Genomic DNA, 23565 nt, shown 5'->3' with positions numbered 1-23565 from the left:
ATTGGCTAACAGCAACGACATTGTGGGAGCATTCTCTCGGGCTGCATAATTAGATCCAAATGTTCAGTGTCTTACCCAGAAATGGCTTTTGGCAACTGAAGAGAATTTTTGCCAAACAATTATTTTTTATTGGAAATAATATTTCTGATTTGTAAATGACTGGACTGGCTGTGGTGAATAAAAAAAAAAGAAAAATTTAAAATAAGTTGTTGAGCACCATTTGGCAGATGATGAAGTTCCCTCCAGGCCCTTCTTATCAAAGACTTCCTTCCACTGTGCTATCCAGGTTAGTGTGCTTCCCTTTCCCCTTAGATGCAAGTCTAGAAAACTAAAATGGATTCTAAGGTAGATCGCTGCCTAATGGCTGTTGAATATGTATGCTATGCCTCAGCTGGGTCGTTGGTTGCATGGTATAACAGAATTTTCAAGATTTATTGAAATTGGTTTCACAGCATTGTTAAGCAAGCTCAGATAAACTTGCCTAGATCACTGATGTTAGAGAACTGTTTAGAGTCCCTCTAGCTACCTATAGTCTATCAGCTGCATGTAAGGTTAAAAGCACAAGTTCCCATATCATATTTAAAACCAAACTTTCAAAATATACAGAAAAAAAAAACCTTATCAGTGCCTTCACAGAGATATTCGGCTCCTATGACCACTCTGAAAGATTTTGTTTCCTTGAATCCTGTTAAACAACGACTTTACTTCTCTTGCTGTTGCCCTCATTTTAGTTGGAATGAGAATGCTAATTTGATTTGATTATTGGCACTGGACCCTGTACTGACAGAAAAGAGACAAGAGAACATGATTTCTTTTGAAAATTTATTGAATGTACAAGAGTGGGATGGATTTAATCTTCATCCTCTTCCTCCTCCTCATCCTGGTTGATCTGGAAGTAGCGCAGCTCGTAGCTTTCTTTGGTGTTGGCCACGACGCGCAGCCAGTCTCGCAGGTTGTTCTTCTTCAGGTACTTTTTGGTGAGATACTTCAGGTACCTGCAGACAGCAGGAATCCAAATGGATTAATATTATGCATTGTGATTGTTATACCAATTCATGACATTAATGAGAAACCAGAAAAGGAAATGAAGAAGTAAAGAAACTAGGCAGTTTTCTATGACCTAAGAGAAAATGCTAGCCTCCAAAACAGAAGCCGGTGATGTATGTAGGCACCAAGTACTAATCATTAGGCACACGCAACTTTCAATTTGAAGTGCAGCGCTCCCAAAAAAGAAAGGTTCTTACAAATTCTACTGTCACAGAACATCAGCGTGTTTCGTCATGTACATACATTATCAAATGTATCCATGCAGTGTTTTTACACTGCATTTCCCCTAGTCTACCATTAACAGACTTTTCCAGTGATTGCTCAACATGTCCACATCTGATTTTAAAGTCAACACTTCTCAAACCATATATAACAAAAACAGGGGATAACAACTGCAATATATACTCTGATTCTTCAGAGAAAAATAGAAGATCTGTTTAACAACTCAGATGTTAGACATTTAACCAAAGATTTAAACACTTTCTAAATACCTTTGAACCCTGCTTTTACTGAGCCTTACAACATCATATTACAGCACTTTTATTCACAGCAACAGTAAATGAAGATTAAAATGGAAGTGAAAGGGGATGCTGATGATGAGGACAGAAATTGAGAATGTTCCCAACACATGATGGGCTCCATTTTGAAGGTTTGAAGTGCATGGTATAAGTGCGTTTAGGGCATGTCCAAATCCATTTTTGCTAGTTTAACGGCGGATAATCTGAGCACAAAGTAAAGCACAAGGCGCAAAGGGGCTGTACTTAGTCTCTTAATTAATCGGAGGTGTGTTTTGGGCATAACATGCAATAAACCAATCAGTGTCCGCTCCTATTCCCATTAAAAGCCACCTGCGCTGGCACCTTGACGGCTTGCTATTACAACAGCAGACGAGGCACCTGGACAAAAAGAATGATTCGCCAATTCGCTGCCTCCGCTGTCTCCCAATCCTCTGTCCAATCAGGTACTCCATTTTTCAGTGAAACAATGGTTACCTGACTTAAGACCAGGTTTTTGTAGGTCTAAGTGCAGAGGCTTTCAGATGCATTCAAAATAGCAATGCGCCTGACCACACCTCACTCTAAGACCAACCACCCAGATGGACGCAAGTTCACTTGTTATTTAAACAACGTGGGTGCTGAACGGGAAAATGACAACTGCGTCAGTCTGAAACTAGCAAAGACACTTGTGTTTCGGTTTGCACCGCATGTATGATTGAGCCAAATGTCACCTACACTGAAGGAAAGATGTGGAATTCTACAAAAATTGCTGTAAACTGAGTTCCCATACCAAAAATATTACCCCACCTCCCCCCTCCAAAAAAAAATCCTAAAATCCTCTGATATCCTTTTTGAAGACATTTAGCATGACGACTATGGCAAGCAAGGCATCATCAAGCCTTATCAAATGTCCGCCTACACGTTTTGTCTGACGTGGTTATTTATAACAGCAGCCATTCATATCTAAAACCACGCATCAGCAATGATACAGTTAAAGGTATACAAAGGAAAGATCTTCTAAAATGACAATAACAACTGAATGGAATTTTAAAAAGGGGCAATCTAGTGTCTTAAGACATCTCTTTACTGGTGCTTCTGTTTAGATATATATTGACTCTTTTGGAGTTCATTTTCAACTCCACATATTATTTTACGTGTGTCAACCTCAATTGTTCTCAGCTTTGCAGTTTTTACGTGACAGGTCAAACTCTGCTTCTGTTAAAGTTATTTGAATTAATTAAAAAGGAAACTGAAAAGCGCCACAACGAACATGAATTTGATGAGCAGTGTATTTAAATCCATGAATTTCTAACACCGCTCTGAATTGCAGATTTAACAGGCCTTAAATGGACTATTGGGTTCATTTGGCACTGATACGACTGGATCTTTTTTGGGTTTATGGAGAAAGTCCATTGAATATGCACTGGAAAACTAAGGCTTTGTTTATACTACAAGCCTTAAATGGTTTGCCCTTATGTGATTGCTCAGCACAACTAATCACATTCACTTTTCAATTTGAGCCACATCCAAAGCTTGTATTTAACATTAATCATGTATTCAAAATCTCTCACACACAAACACACACACACAGAGGTGTGATCCATTCACACTAAAAATTCCCTTTATCTGTTACGCATGGAATCAAGAGCAAGCCTGTTGTTCATGTCCTTATCTTCAGAGGGCTCTTGAGAGGGGGGCATAGACTCCTGAGGGACCTTAGGGCTTTTTATTCTTCATTGATAGCACAAGCACAGACACTTAAAACCATTCCAGTCCTTTACTACTGCTATGTTTTTGCATACGAGACAGCTTTGTATTCACTAATTCATCTTCCCATAAACTTACAATGTTCTCTACTCGGACACAGCTGTTCAACATTTACACACGCCTCTGCTCTTCTAGTTTTGAGGTTGAGGTTTAACTGTGAGTCGTGTTTCACAAAGAAATCCAGTTCCCATTCTCAGATATTCACTTTGTATTAAAAACTGTATGAACAAGTCAACATGGATCATGGATGTAACCAACTGAATGTAAAAAAAAAAATAAATTAAAAAATAAAGCAACTAATTTATCTTAATATAAATCTAAACTGGACCCTTATTCTTTTGCACATCAAAAATCAAATATGGATGTTGAAATTGGTAGGGCACTACATTTAACTGCATAACCCAAGACTCAAAAAGCCATATACAGCCCATGCTCGAGAGAGCTCTGCAAAAGTTCTGAGTTAAAATATTTCTGTCTCTACACTAGGGGTGTAACGGTGCGTGCATTAGTCCCGAACCGTAATGTCCGTACCGTGGCGGTTCGGGAAGGAACGCACGTACCGTTACACCCCTGCGTGCAGTCATACGGAGAATACGCGGTAGCCTACGTGCGAAGACTGATGAACGTAACGTGGAAGCAAATTTCACAAGCACGACCTTTCGTTTCACTCTCTCATAGCTGCTTTGTTCTCCTCTCTCCAAGATTTGGGATCTGATAGTGGTGCAGACAAATGACGGCATATGTTTTCAAGGATCTTATGTACTTATTTACCAGTACATTGTAGTAAGAAGTAAACCGCACTTCTCGATGAATAACAGATAGCAATGCTGGCTGTCAATAGCCTACAATTGGCTACATGCTGCTGTATGTGGCCATGTGCAGTTGTGATGCCACAAACACACGGGATTCAGAACGGGCTGTAGAAAGGCTTGTTTTCTTCACATAGATCGTACGGCTGTAGGAGAAGAATTCATGTTCTCATACTTACTGTTTACATAGCACACTGCTCTCAGTGAATTCAAAAGGGCAAGGAAAATCATGATTTCCATTTTATGGCACCTTTAATGCACTAAAGGCTGTACAAACTACCTCAGGGAGGACTATATGACACTAGGTGTAACAAACTGTAACTTGCATTAGGCTACTGTCTATTCGAAATAAATGAAAGAAACCTAGCCTTATGCATTTGGGGTTTTTGTTGCCTTTTCCCCAGTTGTACTGAACTCATATCGAGCTGTGATGTGAACCAAACCGTGACTTCTGTGTACCGTTACACCCCTACTCTCCACACTGCATTGACTCATTCAGGAGTCCATGGTAAATAAAAAACTGTTTAGGCTTACTGCTCACTTTTTTAGAAAGATCCTCTGAACTTTGACCAGTAACTACAGAAGTGCTTGCACAACATTCGAAATTCTCTGCTCAGGGGAAACTCACAAAGTGAACTTCAAAACACAGAATTAAGGGATTGAATTGTGACTACAGTTAATAAATTCTTAATATAATGTATTACTGAAGACCTGAGCAACACTATAACTAGCGTCACATGCAATTACAAAATATCTCAGAAACAGACATGTCAATGTTATATTCTTCCTAACTGGATTAGTCTTTCTCTTAATGTAACTGTAGTAACATACAGATCTGACACTCATGCCTACAAATACAGCGGGATTATTTTTATTTTCATGGCGTGCAGTAGCTGTGCAACATTAGGCACATGACAGAAGAAGAGTTTTTCATGGAAAATTTGAATTTAGTGAATATTGCTCACTCCTCATTTAACTTTTATGTCTACAATTCGAAATCATCACTCCAACAATGAACCAATGTATTACTAGAACATAAGGTAACATCAAGCCCTTTTCTCGTAAAATAAATGAGAAGCAAGTCTATTTATGTTTACAAAGATATGAGACAAAATGTAATTTGGGCAATGAATTTCTCCTTCCCCACGAGATGCAGTTTTGGACGGTTATACATGATCTCAAATGACTCCTCCAAAATAAATGACTATTTATTCACTAAACTCATAAAAATAACATTTATATAGCATTTAATTAAACACGTTGCTGACCATGGGAGCAACATCGTTAGTGTCTACTTCATCACATGGGCTGATGTTTATGAAGATACCTAAGCCCAACCAGGTGGGAAAGACGAATTTGTTCGTACACGTAGGCCTCAGCATGAGGCCTTTTAACTTGTGTTTATCACAACCAGTTGCTTACTGTTGTATAAAACACTGCCACAAGTTGGGTCACAGTGAGTGTCAAATGTCAGTGGAAAAGAGGGGGGAAAAAAAAGAAAAGAAAAACTGAGTGCACATACCTTTTGGAGAAGGGGACCTCTGAGGTCACTGTGATTTTGCTCTTGCTCCTCTCGATGGTAACAACACCACCACCTAGGTTTCCAGCTTTCCCATTCACTTTGATGCGCTCCTGCAGGAACTGCTCCTGTTACGAAACAAATACACAAATGTCCTCTGGGTTACCAGACTTCTTGTTCCTTCAATATCATTAAACTTTACAACTTGGTATAAGGCCAGAAGGTGAAACATGTAATCTAGAGGACAAACTGTATCATCAAAATATATAATTCCTTAGTATGTTATGATACTAATGTTGGGTGTAAATTCCTTACAAAGTTGGCAGCGTCCATGATGCCATCCTCTACAGGGTGGGTGCAGTCCAGTGTAAACTTCAGGATTTGCTTTTTCTTCTTGCCACCCTTAGGAGTGCTCTGCTTCTTCTGTCAAATTAAACCATATGGAGCGTTAAGCAAAGTCAGGAACCTACTGGCTAATAAAGAGCCTCACACTCTCAGGACTAACAACATTCCCCAAACCCCATGTAAGACAATGGAATGGCCAGACGCTAAAATGAATACCATTACAAACTAGAGAGGGTGATATTCTGTGTGGTCTGCTGCCAATGTGCGGACAGACGATTTCCGCCACACAATATCAACTTTCAGGGGCATTAAAACGCGTAATAACCAGTATCTAGATGTCATAAAAATATCGGCTGAATGTAGACACTACTTATTGGTTTATGCCTGACGACAGATAAAGAGCTCTGTTTTACTTACTAAGCACACTATTAGCATACTACGACAACTAAACAGCCATCTATTTCGTTTTGATGAAACGTTGTTTTATGAAACCAAGTGACTTATAAAATCAGACAATACGCATAATTTTACTCAAACGGGATATACAGTCCTTAGAAAAACCTACATGATTCATCTTCATGAAAATCTTCTCTTTAGGTTCGCTACTTACAGGCCTATAAATGCTAGCTGAAGCTAACTGTAAAGGCTAATACAACCACAACGTGTTCAACATGAGCAGGCCTCATTTTAGACCACCCAATAAACAAGCACTAGAAAATTACTCTGACGCGCATACATCTCTTTGGAATACACAGTGACACATTCCAAACATTTACATGCTATAGCCGTTCAACATGATACAGTAAGAAATGGTCGTGCCACATTTTTTTTGCAAATTTCTGGGACACCGCAATACTCACATTCGGAGCCATGGCCGACAAATCTGGCAGAAAGGAAGAGGTTACAGTGCGCGTGCGCTTTGATAGAGGTTAAGTAAATCAAACATAGATGTAATCGATATAATCCGTTTCTCTTTAGTTGATTAGTGAAATCGTTCATGCACTAAACTTTATGGCATTCAAATGTTCCCCTCCTTCCAAAGGATACGACCCAAAATTGTATTATTTCTCACATGCCTCTAACGGGGTAGATCAACATAGATAGTGTTGAGAAGTGCATTTAAAAGACATTCTCCCTGTTTTGTCGGTTTTAGCAGACCGCTATTCGATTCCACATACTTTGTTTGTTTTATATTTCAATAATCAGTATATATAAAGTATAAATATATAAAATATAAAGTATATAAAAGTGTATCGTTGCATGAGTATGCAGCCTACCAAGATAAAATAAGCCAATTGAACAATTAATACACAATCACTCAGAGAGCTTTTTATGTAATGCAAGTGTTAAGAGAAAATGCCTTTTACTGGCAAACTCTGATGTAAAAGTCAAAATGGACCCCTCTAACTAATGGACAGTACAACTATGAAGATATTTCAGGACCTAGCTACAACACTGATTTTTTTGAGAAATCCTGCAGTTTGCATATAGTATCTTTTTCACCATCTACAAATACGTATATTTCATTTCTTTCTGTAAAATAAGTAATCTGTCACTGCAGGTACATAACTAGAATCTAACAAATGGATTTTTTTTTTTTTTTAATGGGGCTCCATCGTCAGGGCTTTTAAACACATTGATAACAGCATGGACGATAAAAGGGTAGAATTATGTTTTGTACCAGTGCTGACAAGGCATTGGTGTCTGGTTTCTTTTTTGTCACATGTGACCGTTCGCTTGAACCTTTGGCAACCCTCCCCTCGCCTCCCCTCCACTACAGGGGGATGTCAGCTGCCTGGCGTCAGTTTTACATCAGGCTCCTTTTGAAGAGTCCCAGCATTGCTGTCATTCTTGCTGGAGATAGCAGTTAAAACAGCACAGAGGTAAGCTTTGAGGCCCCTCCTCACATTCTCACTCAGTGGGAGATACTGTGGAGTATTGCCTGTGGAGATAGGAAGTGAGTGTGCTCAGCGCAGCTACACAGTCACTAATAAGACGAAGATACATAGTGTTTCTGAGTGTTGCGGTGTTTCTCATTTCTTGACCATTGCATTGAGCTACAAGCCTCAAACCACAATGGAACATATTGGGATGTTCATATAGTTTCATTTTTGAGCATTTAAAAACCTTTTTTTTTTTTTCTTTTTTCTCCAAAGCTTTTTTTCCAATACTCATCCTGAAGTTGACAGGGTAAGTAGGATGATAAAACAAGAACTGCTTATTTCTATACCAAGAGCAGAAATTTACTTCATAGGTTTCCTCAAAAGCTTGTATAAATTTTACATTATATTAGATGTCATTTTGCAATGTGTCATAAAATGATTAAAGCCATTAAGTCTATTGGAAAAAAAAATCTGTTAGTTGAACATATTCTTAAAATTTGTGTCCAGTTGAGATACTATACATTTCAAATGAACTGGTTTTCAAATGAACCTAATTTACATTACATTTACATTTGCATCTATTAATTTGGCAGGTGCTTTTTTCCAAAGTGACTTACATAATAAATATATACAACATGTGCATGGCTAAACTGACATGCGACAATAGACAATCCTGATAAGTAATTGCTGTTGTTGGAAGTGCCGTCAAGCAGTTGCAAGTGGCATACAACAAAGTGGAGAACCTAACAACCAAGACAGAGAGCAGAACAACTAATTAACTTTTTTTTTAAACATGAGTAAAACATTGAATCGATACTGTTATATATCTCTGTTATTTGATTGCTTCATGAATTTTATGGAATGCAAAAAAAATGGTTATATTACAGGAAATATGCAGAATTATGCAAATCAGACAAATTATTCATTTATATTTTAGGATATCATGGTGATTGAACATGCATCTTTCTGCATGTTTGTATTTTTTCCATGCTGGAATGTATCACACTGAAGGAGCTAGCACATACAGCCACCAGTTGAGACACTGAAAAAGTCCAGCAGGGATACCTCATAAAACAGCACATGCAAACAGCTGAACTCCATGTACTTCTCTTTGTGTTTTGAAAGGGAGCACATCGATGAAGGGCAGTTTTATGTGTTTTACACCTCTGTACATAGTGTTCCGATCATCTACTGAACCTGATAGACATGTTCAGGTTTGCTTTGCAAAGGACTGTAAAAAGTTGCCATTTGTGCCTAGTTCTTTTTCATTTCACATGTTTGTGCTACTTTGATAGAGGTGGTGTGATTATGATCGCTGCATTTGAAGTAGAGCAAATTGCATTTAGAGTTCTGAAAATGTCAAACTTTTAAAAATTAATTTAATACTTTTGTAAAGAGTTTAGTATTTTAATAGTTCAAAGTAATATATCAAATATCAAAGCAATTGTTATAAAAATGTATTGCAAAAGTAACACATTCTTAACAAAAGAGATAAAAGTTATGGAATCATCTTGCATACACAGCCCTTGTAATATTTTTGAGTAATGGTGCATGGATGACATCAGAGACAACCACATACTTCCAATCATGAGTCATTTTATTTCCTTCTTTTTGATGTTTTGATTATCACTTTTTATGGGATGTAATAAACAAATGCATTAAACCTCCAGCATAGTGAGGCGTTATGTTAATAGTTATTAAGAAATAAATTCTTCCTGCATGATAATTTTGAATTTGGGACTGAATTTGGTTTGTTTAGGTTCAGTGGCCTTGACTGAAATGAGGGTTGAAATTACATACACGGACATCTCACTCAAAGCTGAGCCTGTCTTGTTTCATTAAAATCACTGCGCTATTCAGAAACAGGTCTCATAGATTTGCAAATATATCATAGTAAATATAGTGACTGATTGGTCATATGCTGAAATATTAATGTAACTCACAATGTTCTTCTGACATACAGATTTGTCATATCCAAACAGTTAATGATTTTTTAAAATTTATCTTACTTCAAAAAGACGTGGAAGGATATAGGCTTCCAATTTCATATTTTCTTGACCGTCTCTGAAAAAAAAATCATTTCATTTAGCAAATATGAGTTTTTGCACAAGAAATGGGTAACTGATTGAAGTGTTGCACCTCCATGTCTCAGAGACTCTATCCCACTCCTTTAGATGGCGGGAGGAATCTTCTCTCCTTTTGACAACTTGTGGGACTCCGACTGCGCCAACTGCCACCCCTTGGTGTGTCACCTGTGTCATGAGCAGTATCAGCAGCCCTGTCTTCTGGATTGCTACCACATCTTCTGTGCCAGCTGCTTAATAGGCAGAGCCAGTGATAATCGTCTCAACTGCCCCCTCTGTGGGTAAGAGAGAACATTATATATCTTTGCATAAATACAAATTTTTGGCTTTTATGTGGGGAGCATTCCATCAGCTTGCCGTTGTCTGCAGTGTCATGTGGTCATTTGGTTTGTAGCTTTCTGGAGAGGTAATATTTTATTGAGGTGCCTGTTGTTTTGGTATTAGAAGTAATGTTGGCAAATGATAAGAAATGGCCTTTCTAACTCCCACATTGCATTTGGTTTGATTGCTTGAGAGCAGGAGTCTTAAGGTCACAAATAATAGGAAGGACTGCGCAGTTAATTGGGCTAATTATCATTTTATGTGAAACCAGTGTAAATACAGAAAAGCAAAAACAGAGCTGTAACACCTGAATTGTAATGATTTTATCACAGTATGTAATCACAGCACATAGTAATGTAACAGCAGGAGAGTAGTTCACAGATATAGTACATACCTGTTATTATCAGATGACAGACAAATTGTTCTTCATGCTGTTTCAGCCAAGCTAATTTTTAATTGGACCTCCCTACATGAAAAACATTCTTTATGAAAATTAAAGAGGTACATTCTCAGACATACATTGTCTAACCGTTTAGGAACTGCATAAACGGATTGTGTGAAGGCAAAACAGGAACATCAAACCAGTTCTAAAGGGTTAGCCTAAACTTCGTATTAAATCTAGAGGATGATGTGATGGAAATCATAGCAGCACTGCACAGTCAAAATCATCCAGAGCTGATAGTTGCCATCACGGTACAGTTGTTATGTACTATTGAAACTGACACACCATTCTTGACTGTATATTCACCATTCTGCTCTCATTTTATTACATATAAGTTCTATAAGTACAGAAAAGTGCTATCTTATTCTGGTGCTATGCAGACATTAGAAGAACTGGAAAGTTGCTCTGGTTTGAATGACAAGCTCTTTATCAAGGTCTTCACACACAGCAAACCATTCAGATAAGTACATGCCCGTCATGATCACCAACGGGCGACCTGCTTCGGAAAGTTGCATCTCTGTTAGAGGCCATCAGGGCAGTGTTATTCCTGTGCCCTGAACTAAAGAGCTCTCTCTGAGGTACAGTAAGGCAGAGCAGGGTGAGGGGGGGGTTAAAAGGAACAGCTGGGACAGCTGCAGCATCAGACCCCTGTTCTGATTTTAGCTCCATGGCAAACGTTCATCGTGGAGGGCACTCTGCAAAGGCCACATACACACACGTCACATAATTACAAATCCATACATAAACATCTTGGCTGCAGCTCATTGGACAACATTGATCCTGGTGCTCAGAGCAATTAGAAGTGACCTTGTAGTGGCCCTATTGAGATTGTGACTCATAGCACATGGTGTTTTCCCCTTGGGACCTTAGGTTTTTTTGTTTTGTTTTGCTTTGTGCTGTTCTATTTTCTTTTCTTTTCTTTTCTTTTCTTTTCTTTTCTTTTCTTTTCTTTTCTTTTCTTTTTTTTTTCTTTTCTTTTCTTTTCTTTTCTTTTCCTCCTCACACTCCAGCTGCATTTCTTTAAATCTTGGATGAGGTCCTGAGTTTCTGCCCAAGGAGGCTTCTACAATTATACATGTGACCTGAATGTTTGAACTAAAAGATTCAACTTCCACAAAATCCTTTTTTTCCTTGAGGAGAAAGATATAAAGATGTACTATTTTTACATACAGTACTAATTACACCATATGATGGCACTAGGATGGCATTTGCTGTGTATAAAACAGAACATTTTCAAAACTATTTAAAAAAAATCAAGACACGTTTCAAACTAAGTTCAACAGATATGTCACTGACATGTCCTACACAACACGTCAAGCTTTATTTTTCATCCATCTACAAATAAGTGTCGAGAAACAAAAGAAGAAAAAGACAGTGATATGGGTAGGCTCCACAGCTATGCATGACATTAATTCCCTTTGGATCCAACCACACTCAAACGGGGTCCACGTTCATTGTGCTATGTGCTCTGAAACACAAGTCGCTGGAGTGTGCCTGTATCAATGTGCTGTATGTGTGTGAGGGAGCCAGATTAAGATTGTTATTTTATTAATATGACACAAGGCCATCAATCTTGTGCAACCTGCTGTAACACAAGCCATGCTTTAGTGCACTGGGTATCAGATGAAACAGTAGCAAAGCCATACTCTGCTATATTTATCTATTGTTGTTCACTAAAAGCTGCCACCTAGGGAATTGTAGGCTTTACCAAGCAACAGTCCAGCTGTCAGAGTCAATAGTGTTGCTCAAAGATGGGCAGAAAATGCTATTTTAGGGCAGAGAGGCTCCACAACACAGTGGAGTTCAAAGATAGAAAGATTTGTGAAGGAGCAACAAAATTCCAGCTCTTGATGACCAGGTAGCAGATCTTGAAAAGTCGTCATGAAAGATCCTGAGAAATCAATTATGTGTCTGTGCCAGCAGTAAATGATCACATTTTCATCATGCTCTCCAGAATCTCTGAAGAGGTAAAGTAGAAGAATGTGTTGTGAAGAATGAATGTTGGAGGGAAGCAGTCGTTTGAGGAGTCACATGGACATTTAAAATTATTATTATTTTTTCCTTTATTCTCGTTTTTCTGCCCAATCTGGCATGTTCAATTCCCTGCAGTCTTATTAGTATCAGCCACTACCCGACCCCTCAAGCCCTTGCTGGAAGGTGCAGACTTGTGTCCCATTTAGTTGCTGAAGTAAGTTGGTAGGCAGCGTACACTGTCTGACTTACCCTTCCAGAACATAGCCAATTGTGCTTTTAGCAATGCCCAACCGAGCCAGGGGTAATACCTGGGCTTGACCTCTGGGCACAGTGTAATTTACTGCTATAGCATCCAGGGGTCAGAGAGATTATTTCTTTTAAATTCCAAGATAAGCGTGCCAAAACTGATCATTCAAAATATTTGCAGTACACTACGTTTGAAGTAATTAACGTTTGAATTTGTTTTGAAATATACATATAATTAAGACAGTTCCCTGAAACAGATAACATCACAGGGTATTGTAATTCCTTTTCTTTAAGGAGAGTCATCATTGCCCAACACTGTCAAATACATCTTTAGCACGTCTTGGTGCTGACAACAGAACCTTCAGATGAAGCTGATGCTTAGTGTCACACGCAAGCTTTGAAATTCATGGTGCTCATTAAATAGTCATTACAAATGAGCAAATGAACTTGGTTTATTGCTCCTGACTTTTTCATTGTCTGTAATTTTCTCCCTGATATTTACATTAAGTTAACATGACATGATGTGTGTTTAGCTCCCACTGACATTGTCATTTTGATTAGCATAATCATATCTTAGTATGTAAAAGAGGGTCCTTTGAACAGGCTTGTGTTATTAAAAATCTCAAACAACTGAAATCTGAAGGTTTTATGCGCTGTCTGTTGAGATACTTAAAAAAAAAAAGGGTGGTAGTTTCTCTTGTTTCTCTTGAAGAACAGTATAGAATTAGTCACTTTTTTCGTATTCAAGTACTGTATTTTAATTCAAAGATGAATGGACTTAATTATCATATAATAAATCTGAAATCAGACATGAGGTTATGTTGAAATGCCTGAATGTTCAGGGGTTGTGAGGTTGTAAATTAGGATGAGCACAAACACTCTTAACACCGTCCAAGGCCTGATTCTCTATTGGGCCGTCAGAGATGATTCCAGATGCTATTCTCATCACTGTCATGAACACCCTCAAGAAGTGGGTAATCTAGGAATTCATGGTAGTGCTATCAGTAGCACACAGTCCAGTTGCTATAAAGACATGATAAACATGGCAGAGGCAGTAGTAGGGGCAGGGCAGACATATTAGAACATAGAATTATTAGGTGAATTATGCAAGTTTTCAGCAGTTTATACGTTTTCTCCAGCATTTGCACTGCACACATAAACATTTCATTTGCAGTAAATGTTGATTGAAAGGTTGTCACAAATATTTCTGAAAAGATCGTGCTGCGGCAGGTTTGCTGTTTTCTCACTGTGGGCTTTACAAAATCCAATACCAGTCCACATAGTAAAACTCTCTCGAGTGTTTATGTAGTTGTAAGTGAAATATCAATGTTATTTCATCTGCAGAGAAAGAGTATCTTAAGCTTAAACTGGTATATTGTGTTAGCACCGCTGTATGCTGTGAAAGATCGGCCTCTCTTGGACTGCTGTTTATACTGGTCTCAAATCACTACCCCATCAGACTGCATTATATGTGCTAGTAATCCTCTGTTGTGTGTGTGTGTGTGTGTGTGTGTGTGTGTGTGTGTGTGTGTGTGTGTGTGTGTGTGTGTATGTGTGTGTGCGTGTTTGTTCCAGATATGTATCAGTCATTAAAGGGACAAATGCCCTCCCGCCAGAAGACCGTCTGTTGAAATTTCTGGTAGATAATTCTGCAGACAGTGAAGAAATAGTGCAGTGTGCTAACTGTGACATGGAGTGTAAGATACAGGTACACCAGTCAAGCGTGGTCACTCTCTTAAGTCAAACTGATGCATTCTACACACTTCCACTCACCTACACTGTAGAGAGAGATGTGTTTTCCATCAAGAAGGTTGATAAATACTAAGTTGTTATGAAATTCCTTGTATTTTTTATACTTTATAGTCTCACAGAAGCCAAAGAGACAAATTACTTTTGAAATAAGCACAGTTCAGTCTCACGGTTTACACTATTATTCTCTCCGTGTGTGTTTGTGTGTGCGAGTTCAGGAGGCAGGAGCGATGTATTACTGTAACACCTGTAGCCAGCCCCTGTGTGGAGAATGCAGAGACAGTACCCACAGAGCCAGAATGTTCTCCTGCCATGACGTCGTCTCCCTGGCCAAACGCGCTAAGGAAGGCCACAAGAAATGCCGTGAGTTCACCGGGTCACCTCCATTCACGCTGGGCGAGGAGACGTGTTAAAATACATTTATTTGTCTGTCTGTCTGGCCGTCTGTCTCTTTCTTTGTTTTAAATAAGCAATTGGATTCAAGAATAGGAAAGGGAGAAGGAGAATGATGCTCATCAGATGGGAGTACTTTCTTTGTGACTTTTTGATCTGCATCTGCCCCACAGCGCTTCATGAAGAACTTTACATCATGTTCTCCACAGAGAAGAAATCGATGCTCTGCATCAAATGTTTTAGAGACATGCAAGTGTAAGATCCACTTCAGTTAAAGCTTACACTCAAACACTCAACCATCTAACAAAACGTGAACTGACTCTGGATGTGTTTGATGCAGGGAGAGCCGAACCCATTGTATAGATATTGAAACGGCATATGTCCAAGGCTGTGAAATATTGGACCAGGCTGTGATGGCAAGTAGCTCACCTTTTCATTAGCTCAACAATACCTGAACGAGACGACAGGGCATTCAGTTGGAAGTGTCCTTAGATTTTAGATTCATAAAGAATTCATTCTGTTCAAATTGTTTGACTCAACTGTCTGTTAGCTTTACATTTGTGTGCACATCATTACCAGAAAAACAAAGACATAGATTATAAACTGAGAGGATTATGGTTGCTTAATGATATGCACCCCATGCTGGAAGTGTGAATAGGACAGGTCTATGCTCACCTTCCAGGCCGTGAAAGAGTTGCAGTCGTCTGCACGAGAGGCTATTGTCCTGCTCAAGGCCATGATCAGAGAGGTGCAGACCAATGTGGAAGAGGAAGAGAGCGCCATCTGCAGCCTGTTCAACAGCATGCAGGTCAGCCGCCAACAGAGGGCGCTGAGAGAACGCAGTCTGTCTGACAAATGTTGTGCACCGCCAAGCCTAAAATTAAAGTCCCACATCACACTCACATCAGATATGAGTACAGAGTGTGTATGTGAAATACAGATGTTTTGGAAATTAAGTTTTAAAAAGTGTTGAAGCCTTTAATTAATTTAGCAACGCTTCTCAAATTAATTAAATTAATGTAGGCGATATTTAAGCAGCATGAAATTAAATTTCCATTCACAGTAATTCCACACTCAGGCGGTGATGTGCTGTGTGGTGGCAATTTTAACACAGTACCACCACAGGGTGTCTCCCTTAATCTTGGATAAGTGAAACTGTATTATTTTGAAGACAAAGCAGAGATGAGACAAATCTAAAGTGTAATGTCTCAATTCACAAGTTCTAAACAGGTTTTTAACACGGGTTAGAGATATCTTCACATCTCCTTATGGGTCAAAACATTCCCTGGCAAATTACGTTCCCTTACCGCTGGAATTTGAAGACAAAGGATTTTGGCATGGTTAGATTAAAAAGCAGGCATGCCATAGCTCATTGTACAAGCTTTGTAACGTAATGAACTGTTTGCCCCTTTTTTGTAAAGGAAAAACTGGCAGAAAGGAAGAGAGTCCTGCTGAAAGCTGCTCAAAGGTAAATATGTTTTACCTTTGTCTACACGCTGTGAAAACGAGGTACTCAATATTCTGGTCTCTGGCATGCAACGCTGAGCCAGCGTGGAGACTGGTTTCATCTCCGGATAAAGATTGTATTATACTGTTGCCTTTGTTGCAGACAAACATAGGGTGACTCGCTTTTCATTCATGACTAAGATGTATTGATCTTTGCTCTCTGGTGGTAATCCATATGAGCCTCCCTCCAGCAGAGCAGGAAGCAGTGGCACACTGGACTGCTACATCAGAGCTGCGCTGAATTGAGACTGTATTGGGTTGCATTTCATAGACATCTTTTAATGAGATTTTTGTGCCTCTGTCCTTCATTGCACCCCGCTCACTGTCCGGAATCTGCTCGGAGCGGGGCTTCCTGGAATGAGGCTATAGTCTATTTATGTCAGAGTTTTACTCGACATTTTGTGTGTGTATGTGTGTAGGTGCATGTGTGTGTGTGTGTGTATGTGTGTATGTTCATTTGTGCGTGTGCAAGTGCGTGTGTGTGTGCGTGTGCGTGTGCGTGTGCATGTGTGTGTGTATGTGTGTGTGACACAGATAGAGGGAATTATGGATGTGGATGTATGAGAGAGAGAGAGAGAGAGAGGGGGGGGGGGAGAGAAAGAAGGAGAGGAACAGAGAGACAGAGAGACAGACAGAGACAATGGCTGTCATTTTTGTCCTTTGTCTATGTATGTAGTCAACATGAAGAAAAGGAAAAGGCATTTAAAGAGCAGCTCGCTCACCTGGCTTCCCTTCTCCCCACTCTACAAGTGAGTTATACATTCCTGACTATTTAACACACACACGCACGCACGCACACACACACACACACTTTTGTTTTGTTTTTGTGTGTCTGTTTGTGTATATATAAGTGTGGGCTCCCACTGACTTTCATTTTACTAAAGCAAAATTTGATATCCTAACCTTTACACTAACCATGATGAATGTCACCATTTGGCACTTTTAGTTTTAAAAATAAGAGCAACATCTGTCTTTAAAGAACAGTCTTCCCAGGTGGGAGCCAGCAAATGTCCTTACAACGTCCCCACTTGTCAGATATTTATATCTTCAAGGGGACATTTGGTCTACACAATAGCGCAACTGACACATCACGCTTCCAACCAAGCACGCACATGCACACACACACACACACACACACACACATGCTCTACTTTGAACTTCATCCTTTATATTGCTCCTGAAACACATTCTGACAATGTCCTACATTAATTACAGTACATGATAATGTTATTCTCACATTGTGACGTAGAGCATAGTCAAAGCTGTCTGAATGACTGCAATCCTTTATTTTCCCTCAGGTTCATCTTGTCACTTGCTCAGCTTTTCTGAGCTCGGCCAATAAGTATGAGTTTCTGGACATGGGCTATGTAAGTAATGAACTTCCAGCTACTGGGATCGTGTGCTTGTGACAGAATAGCACACAAACAGAATGAAAGCTTTTTTCATCTTCTATATCTTCTCTCTGCAGCAGCTGATGGACAGATTGCGAAAGATTGTAAAGTTGCCTCACAGACTCAGACCGACCCAGAGCAGCAAGGTGAGCTTAGTCCACAGAGGACCTGCATCAGGTCGCTTCTAATATAATATCACTCACTGGTTCCTGTCAGCAAAGGCAAAGTGCAAAACTCACACCTCCCCAACCACTCAACATTTGAACCCACCACAGTCACCTTTCTTCTCAGAGGAAGACACACAAACATCCAGCAGCTGACAGCTATCAGCCTCTCGCCCTCAGCAAACACGGCCGAGTGGAGCCAACCATGCCTTGACTTTTGATCCTGACTCTAATCACTCTTCACGCTTCTCCAGATCAATACAGACTACCATGCCGAGTTTGCTCGCTGCCTGGAGCCTCTACTGTTGCTGGGCCAGCGTCGGCCAGGCTCTGTGGCAGGAGGAACCAGCGTGGGCAACCTGTGAGTTCCCCTCCCTGCCATTACTGATATGACCTCACTGATATTCTCACACAAATTAGTGCAGTGACATCACAGCATCAACAATGCAGTGTTTTAGTACTGATAATACCCACGAGTAATTACTTTGTGTCTTGGTGCTCCTTTATTAGCAGTGACTAACTATTTATGGTTGAGTTCAAGCACCTGTCATTCATGTTGTAGTATATATGCCATAGAAATTATAATAGATAATCTTGATTTTTATAATTTGATGAAATAATTGATTAGAGTTATTTTAATTATGGACTCAGGGCAAATTTTGATTAAGTGTAATTGCAGTACTTGTTATATCATTCGCGAATAACAAAACTCAATTAATATCTTTAGAGACAGGAATGCTGTAACCTCAGGGACCCTACCAGTGACTTTGAAGTTGTGCCCAGAGCCAAATGAAATACCTAAAACCCCAATGAGCACATGTCAACAACAGAACACTGAAAGGATACAGCATCAAAAACTAGTCAGTCACAGAACCTCCGCCAGAAAGATGCTTACATAATTCACCCTGGTAACAAGACCAGGTGACAACAGTCCAGTTATAGCTAGCGCTAGGCTTGTCTATCGAGTGCCAGAAAGGCCGATGATAACAGTGGGCCAGAGCACGGAGCTCCGCTTCCAGGAAAGCACTAAGAGTTCCAGCCCTGTTCAGATAGCTCAGCTCTCTCACGGCTGTGCGTTAGCGTTGAAGTCTCTCGTGTGACTCCACCGCTCAGGCAGACAAGAGCTCAGTGCCTGTCTACTGTGCTATGGTAGAATACCGTCTGGTGGCTTAATGAGCGCACTGTCCTAAAACATTTACAAGCAGGTTCTGAGAAACTTATATTCAACTAGGCTTATAACACACAGGCATCCACATGATGCACTGGGACAGGCACTTCTGTTATGTCAGTGTAATTCAGACGCCACTGAAAGGCTCTTAGCTTTTTAAAATGAAAAGTCCATTTCAAATGTTATGGAACATAGACCAAACATATTTGCAGCTATGGATGTCATTTGTCCATTGGGGTTTGCTTCATAATCATGATACTTAGTCGGTCTCCGAGCACTAACGGGTGAGTAGTGCTCATGTCGATGGTTGTCTGCTTTCTGTGCAGATGCAACTACTTAGAAATGTAAAACCCGACAACCTGGCAACCAAAGCCAGATGAATTTCTTTCTCTAGATATCCTCACTGTAATAAAAGAGACATTTCCATGTAATCTGTTATTCTGCATCTCCATAACCTCACAGTGCCTCACACTGATCCTCTACCGGTCGTAAGAGACAACAACCTTTTTTTTTTTTAGTGCTTCTGAAATAGACAGAAAGAATAAGAAGTGGTCAGGATGGCTCCTACTGGTCAGGGTATTCTTTTTTTCTCTCTCTCTCCCCCTCTCCTTCTGTGCATTTCTTCCTCTACCCCTCTGCTGCCTACTCCTCTGCCTCTCTCTACCTCTTTCTCTGTCCCCTAGTGCCTCTGTTTGTCTGTCCTTTGATTTCTCCCTCCCTTTGTCCTCCTGTTCCTTATTTCCTCCCTCTCTCTTTGGACAATGGATGACATAGATCCCTTATCAGGTTTCCACATCACAAAAAAAAAAAGACAAAAGTTTCCACATCAATCACTCCAGCTGTTCTCAAGTTCACTCTGCGTCACCGGCCACCAACTCTGTCGCTCTTGGTCCCAGCCGCAGCCTGCTCCTTTCAAGCAGAACGTGAACGGGGGTCGGACCTTTCTCTGGCAAGCTGAAACTATTTATATCAGAATTTCACAGAACTCTCCAGGATTCATCTTGAACAGCAGGCATACATGTAGGGAGGGCAGGCAACAGGGGCACTTTGTTCCATGCTGCTTATGTCAACGTTGATGCCAATATCTTAAATTGGTATCGGTCAGAGGTGTGTGGTAAACCCAGTTTCACAGAACATACAGCCTAAAGTCAGATGGGAGAGTCACAGTGTTGAAACTCGCTCGTTGGACTTCGGTGCTCTGCGATAGTGCTTCTGTCTTCTACAATTAGGAAAGAGAGACTTAAAACACCTCAAAAGTAAGGTAATTTTGCATCTGTCCTCCAGGTCTGAAATGTCTGAAGTGTCTGAGTGACGCACAAGTCACAGTGAAAAACTTATCTTATCGGTTACAGTGTGAGATGCTTCATTTGGTGCCATATTATCTGTTTGTTTGTTTTACTTGTGGACACAAGTGTGGGTCCAGTGCCTTCATCTGGTGTGTTTAAAATTTCAATATCAGTTGCATTCATTTTGCATGGGTGATTTGGATATTTAGAGGGATCCTGATTTATTTTATATACAAGCTTTACATTATTTACTGCTCCAAAATCTAATTTCTTTGGGCAAAACTGCTACATTACTTCACATTTCTGTGCTCAATTCTGCATGTAGAAAAGGCAAAACAGATACTCAGCGTGCTCTCCAATGTAAATTTATTTTGGGGAAATCCTCACACAACTGTTTGGCAAAGCATATTGTAAACATTGCCTCTAGGATGGCTGTTCCCAGAATACTTGCCTGCGATTTCTGGAGTGATGGTGTACAGAGAATATGTCAGTAATACTCCAAACAGAAAACAAGAAGAAACACAGGGAAAGAGGGGAAGAAACTAACAAACAGCAACAGCAACAACAACAAAACAACAACAACAACAACAACAATAATAATAATAACAATAATAATAATAATAATCATCATCATAATCATAATAATAATAATAATAATAATAATAATAATAATAATAATAATAATAATAATAATAATAATAATAAAGCAGCCTTTAAACTAATATAAAGCAGACAAACAAACCCATAAAGAGAGAGGTAAGCTAACTTTAAATGGTCACTAGTGATTGTATATTTTATATATTAGGCAGAATTATTGTGTATCTGTATCTAGCTGTCTAAAAGCCAAGAAGTGGTTATTTCATTTCACAAGTGAGTGAATGACAAGTCTTTGTCTCCTCCCCAGGCTGCAGTCCCCTCTGTCCCTGTCGTGTCGCTCTCCCTCTCTCAGTGACATGCCGCTGGGCTCCTCACTGGGTCGTCGGCCCACCTCTCACCGCTACATCTGCACAAAGGTCCTCCTGGCCGAAGGCACTGACACACCTTTCACCGAGCATTGCCGCAACTATGAGAACACCTACCACGTAAGAGGCCTTCAAGAACCTTCCATTGTCAAAGCAAATATTTTACAGACTTCAAGAATGTTACCATGAGAAATGTATTTTATAAGGCTGTGACTGTGTGTTTTAGACTCTGCAGACAGAAATTCAGAAGCTGAAGGATCAGGTGCAGGAGATGCACAGAGACTTGACCAAGCACCATTCGCTCATTAACACAGAGACTATGGGGGAAATCCTGGAGAGGTCCCAGCTCATTGACAGCCAGATCACCTCTCAGTACACCACTGTGCAGACCCTCAGGGCCATGTTTGAGGAGGTAAAACCAGTGAACTGGCCCCTAAGTGAAATATGAAACTATCACTTGCATATCTTCATATAATTCGGGGAATTAACATAGGTTTATTTTTTTTGTTTTAATTAGGAATGGGAAGAGACCTTTCAAAGAGTTTCAAATGAACAGGAAATCTATGAAGGTGAGAGAAACCGAGCCGTGGTCTAAACGATTCTTAAAAAATATGTTTGTTTTTCTGACATCGTGATTGTGTGTTTGTGTGTTTGTTTGTTTTTTCAGCTCAGCTGCATGACCTGCTCCAGTTAAAGCAAGAGAACTCCTATCTGACAACCATCGCACGACAAATAGGGCCCTACATCTTGTCCATAGCCAGAGTGAAGGAACGCTTGGAGCCCAGGTAGTTAAGATAAATCTCAGCTCTTCAAGTCATACAGTAAACCTGTAAACCAGTAAAATTAATTGTAGCCTGTCACTGACACAAATTAGTTTTTTTTTACCTATAGAATTTGTGCATCGACAGCAATGGGGGAAGATTCAGTCATCTTTTTTGAGAAATGACCAAACAGTTATTCCAAACAGAGACCTCACATTTTACCTTTTAGGTTGCAACTTTTGTTGATTATAGTTTCCATGGTGAGTTATCACTGATACCTAAAAATACTTTAATTAAGGAGGCTGAATATTACTTTTCTTTTTTTTTCAGGTTTCAGGAGCCAAAAGAACTTGAGGATGATCGCACAGAGTCCATGCTTAAGATCTATGAGGACAGCACTATGTCCTCTGAATCACCGCACAGGTAAGCGGTCAACAATACTTTTACACACTGGTTACTGGGAGCTCTCCATTTACACTCTGTTACAGCAAGTTTCTGTCAAGTTATGTTAAGGCAACAAACCATGAAATGTTCATGCAGAATCACCAATGATACTTTTAAATAAGTAATCTATCCAGATCCATGGTATTCAGTGTGTAAAAAGAGTAGAGCAGCCTCAGGACTGTAATGTGATGTGTTTCAAATTCTGTTTTATGTGAGAGATGCTACGCACACTCACAGTGAAATTTCGATATTTGCCTGGAGAAGGATCCTCAGATATATACCTGTCCATTCTGTCATTTGCAGTGACAAAGAGATTTGTTCAGCTGACTTCGACTGGGATTCAAGCGTGGACAAGCAGTCCCTAATCCTGAGGCCAGACGAGTCCTTGTTCAAGAACAACGACTACTGCTGGTCAAACAAGCAAAGGAGCATACCAGAGATGGCCAGTCACAAGGAACTACCACTATAAACTATCCTATTGCACTGATAGCGTATCTTACGAATTCTGTGTGAAATTAAGCACCCACCAGATGCCTTCTCCGCCACTCCCACTGAGGGCAAAACATGCTGCTGGACTGACAGAGGCCACTTCAGCTGTGCCGAGAGAAGTGGACACAAACTGTCCCGTTGGTCAAACCCCTAACTTCTCTGGATACATAACCCTGAAGTTGTGGTGTGATGAGTTGTTGTGCCAAGAAACATTTGTGAAACACCGCTGGGGGTATACAGAATGCTACTCACTATGATATTTATTGGAGGAGTGAGGTGGACAGTATTAATCTGGATTATTTAAAGTACCTTTGCATT

The 23565-nt window shown here is 39.9% G+C and overlaps 2 protein-coding genes across 2 annotated transcripts; one reads left to right on the top strand and one right to left on the bottom strand.

The window, feature by feature from the left end:
- Positions 1 to 805: 805 nt before the first annotated feature.
- Positions 806 to 6874, bottom strand: rpl22 (ribosomal protein L22). The gene is made up of 4 exons (XM_030776444.1): positions 6845 to 6874; positions 5955 to 6062; positions 5643 to 5767; positions 806 to 995 (listed from the first exon to the last, which is right to left on the bottom strand). The coding sequence occupies exons 1-4, from the start codon at positions 6854 to 6856 to the stop codon at positions 851 to 853; spliced, it is 390 nt and encodes a 129-aa protein (XP_030632304.1). The 5' UTR covers positions 6857 to 6874; the 3' UTR covers positions 806 to 850.
- Positions 6875 to 10041: 3167 nt separating this feature from the next.
- On the top strand, positions 10042 to 23227 carry rnf207a (ring finger protein 207a). Its single transcript, XM_030778628.1, has 17 exons — positions 10042 to 10232; positions 14510 to 14642; positions 14902 to 15046; positions 15250 to 15331; positions 15417 to 15492; positions 15759 to 15884; positions 16498 to 16544; positions 17259 to 17331; positions 17881 to 17949; positions 18051 to 18119; positions 18392 to 18498; positions 21496 to 21673; positions 21780 to 21965; positions 22071 to 22122; positions 22221 to 22338; positions 22645 to 22737; positions 23062 to 23227. Exons 1-17 carry the CDS (start codon positions 10042 to 10044, stop codon positions 23225 to 23227), a joined length of 1911 nt encoding a protein of 636 aa, XP_030634488.1.
- The last annotated feature ends 338 nt before the right edge of the window (positions 23228 to 23565 follow it).

Source organism: Chanos chanos, chromosome 6 (assembly GCF_902362185.1).
Source record: "Chanos chanos chromosome 6, fChaCha1.1, whole genome shotgun sequence".
In the NCBI taxonomy this organism is placed as follows: Eukaryota; Metazoa; Chordata; class Actinopteri; order Gonorynchiformes; family Chanidae; genus Chanos; species Chanos chanos.
This window is presented reverse-complemented; position numbering and strand designations above follow the sequence as displayed.

Excerpts from the sequence above, each read along its gene's own strand:
- rpl22 (XM_030776444.1), bottom strand. Across the intron at positions 5,768-5,954 it reads TCATGGACGCTGCCAACTTT|GAGCAGTTCCTGCAGGAGCG; the intron begins GTAAGGAATTTA and ends GTTTCGTAACAG. Across the intron at positions 996-5,642 it reads GAGGTCCCCTTCTCCAAAAG|GTACCTGAAGTATCTCACCA; the intron begins GTATGTGCACTC and ends TGCTGTCTGCAG.
- rnf207a (XM_030778628.1), top strand. The coding sequence starts at position 10,042 with ATGGCGGGAGGAATCTTCTCTCCTTTTGACAACTTGTGGGACTCCGAC. Across the intron at positions 15,493-15,758 it reads TATTGGACCAGGCTGTGATG|GCCGTGAAAGAGTTGCAGTC; the intron begins GCAAGTAGCTCA and ends CTCACCTTCCAG. Across the intron at positions 17,950-18,050 it reads AGTTTCTGGACATGGGCTAT|CAGCTGATGGACAGATTGCG; the intron begins GTAAGTAATGAA and ends TTCTCTCTGCAG.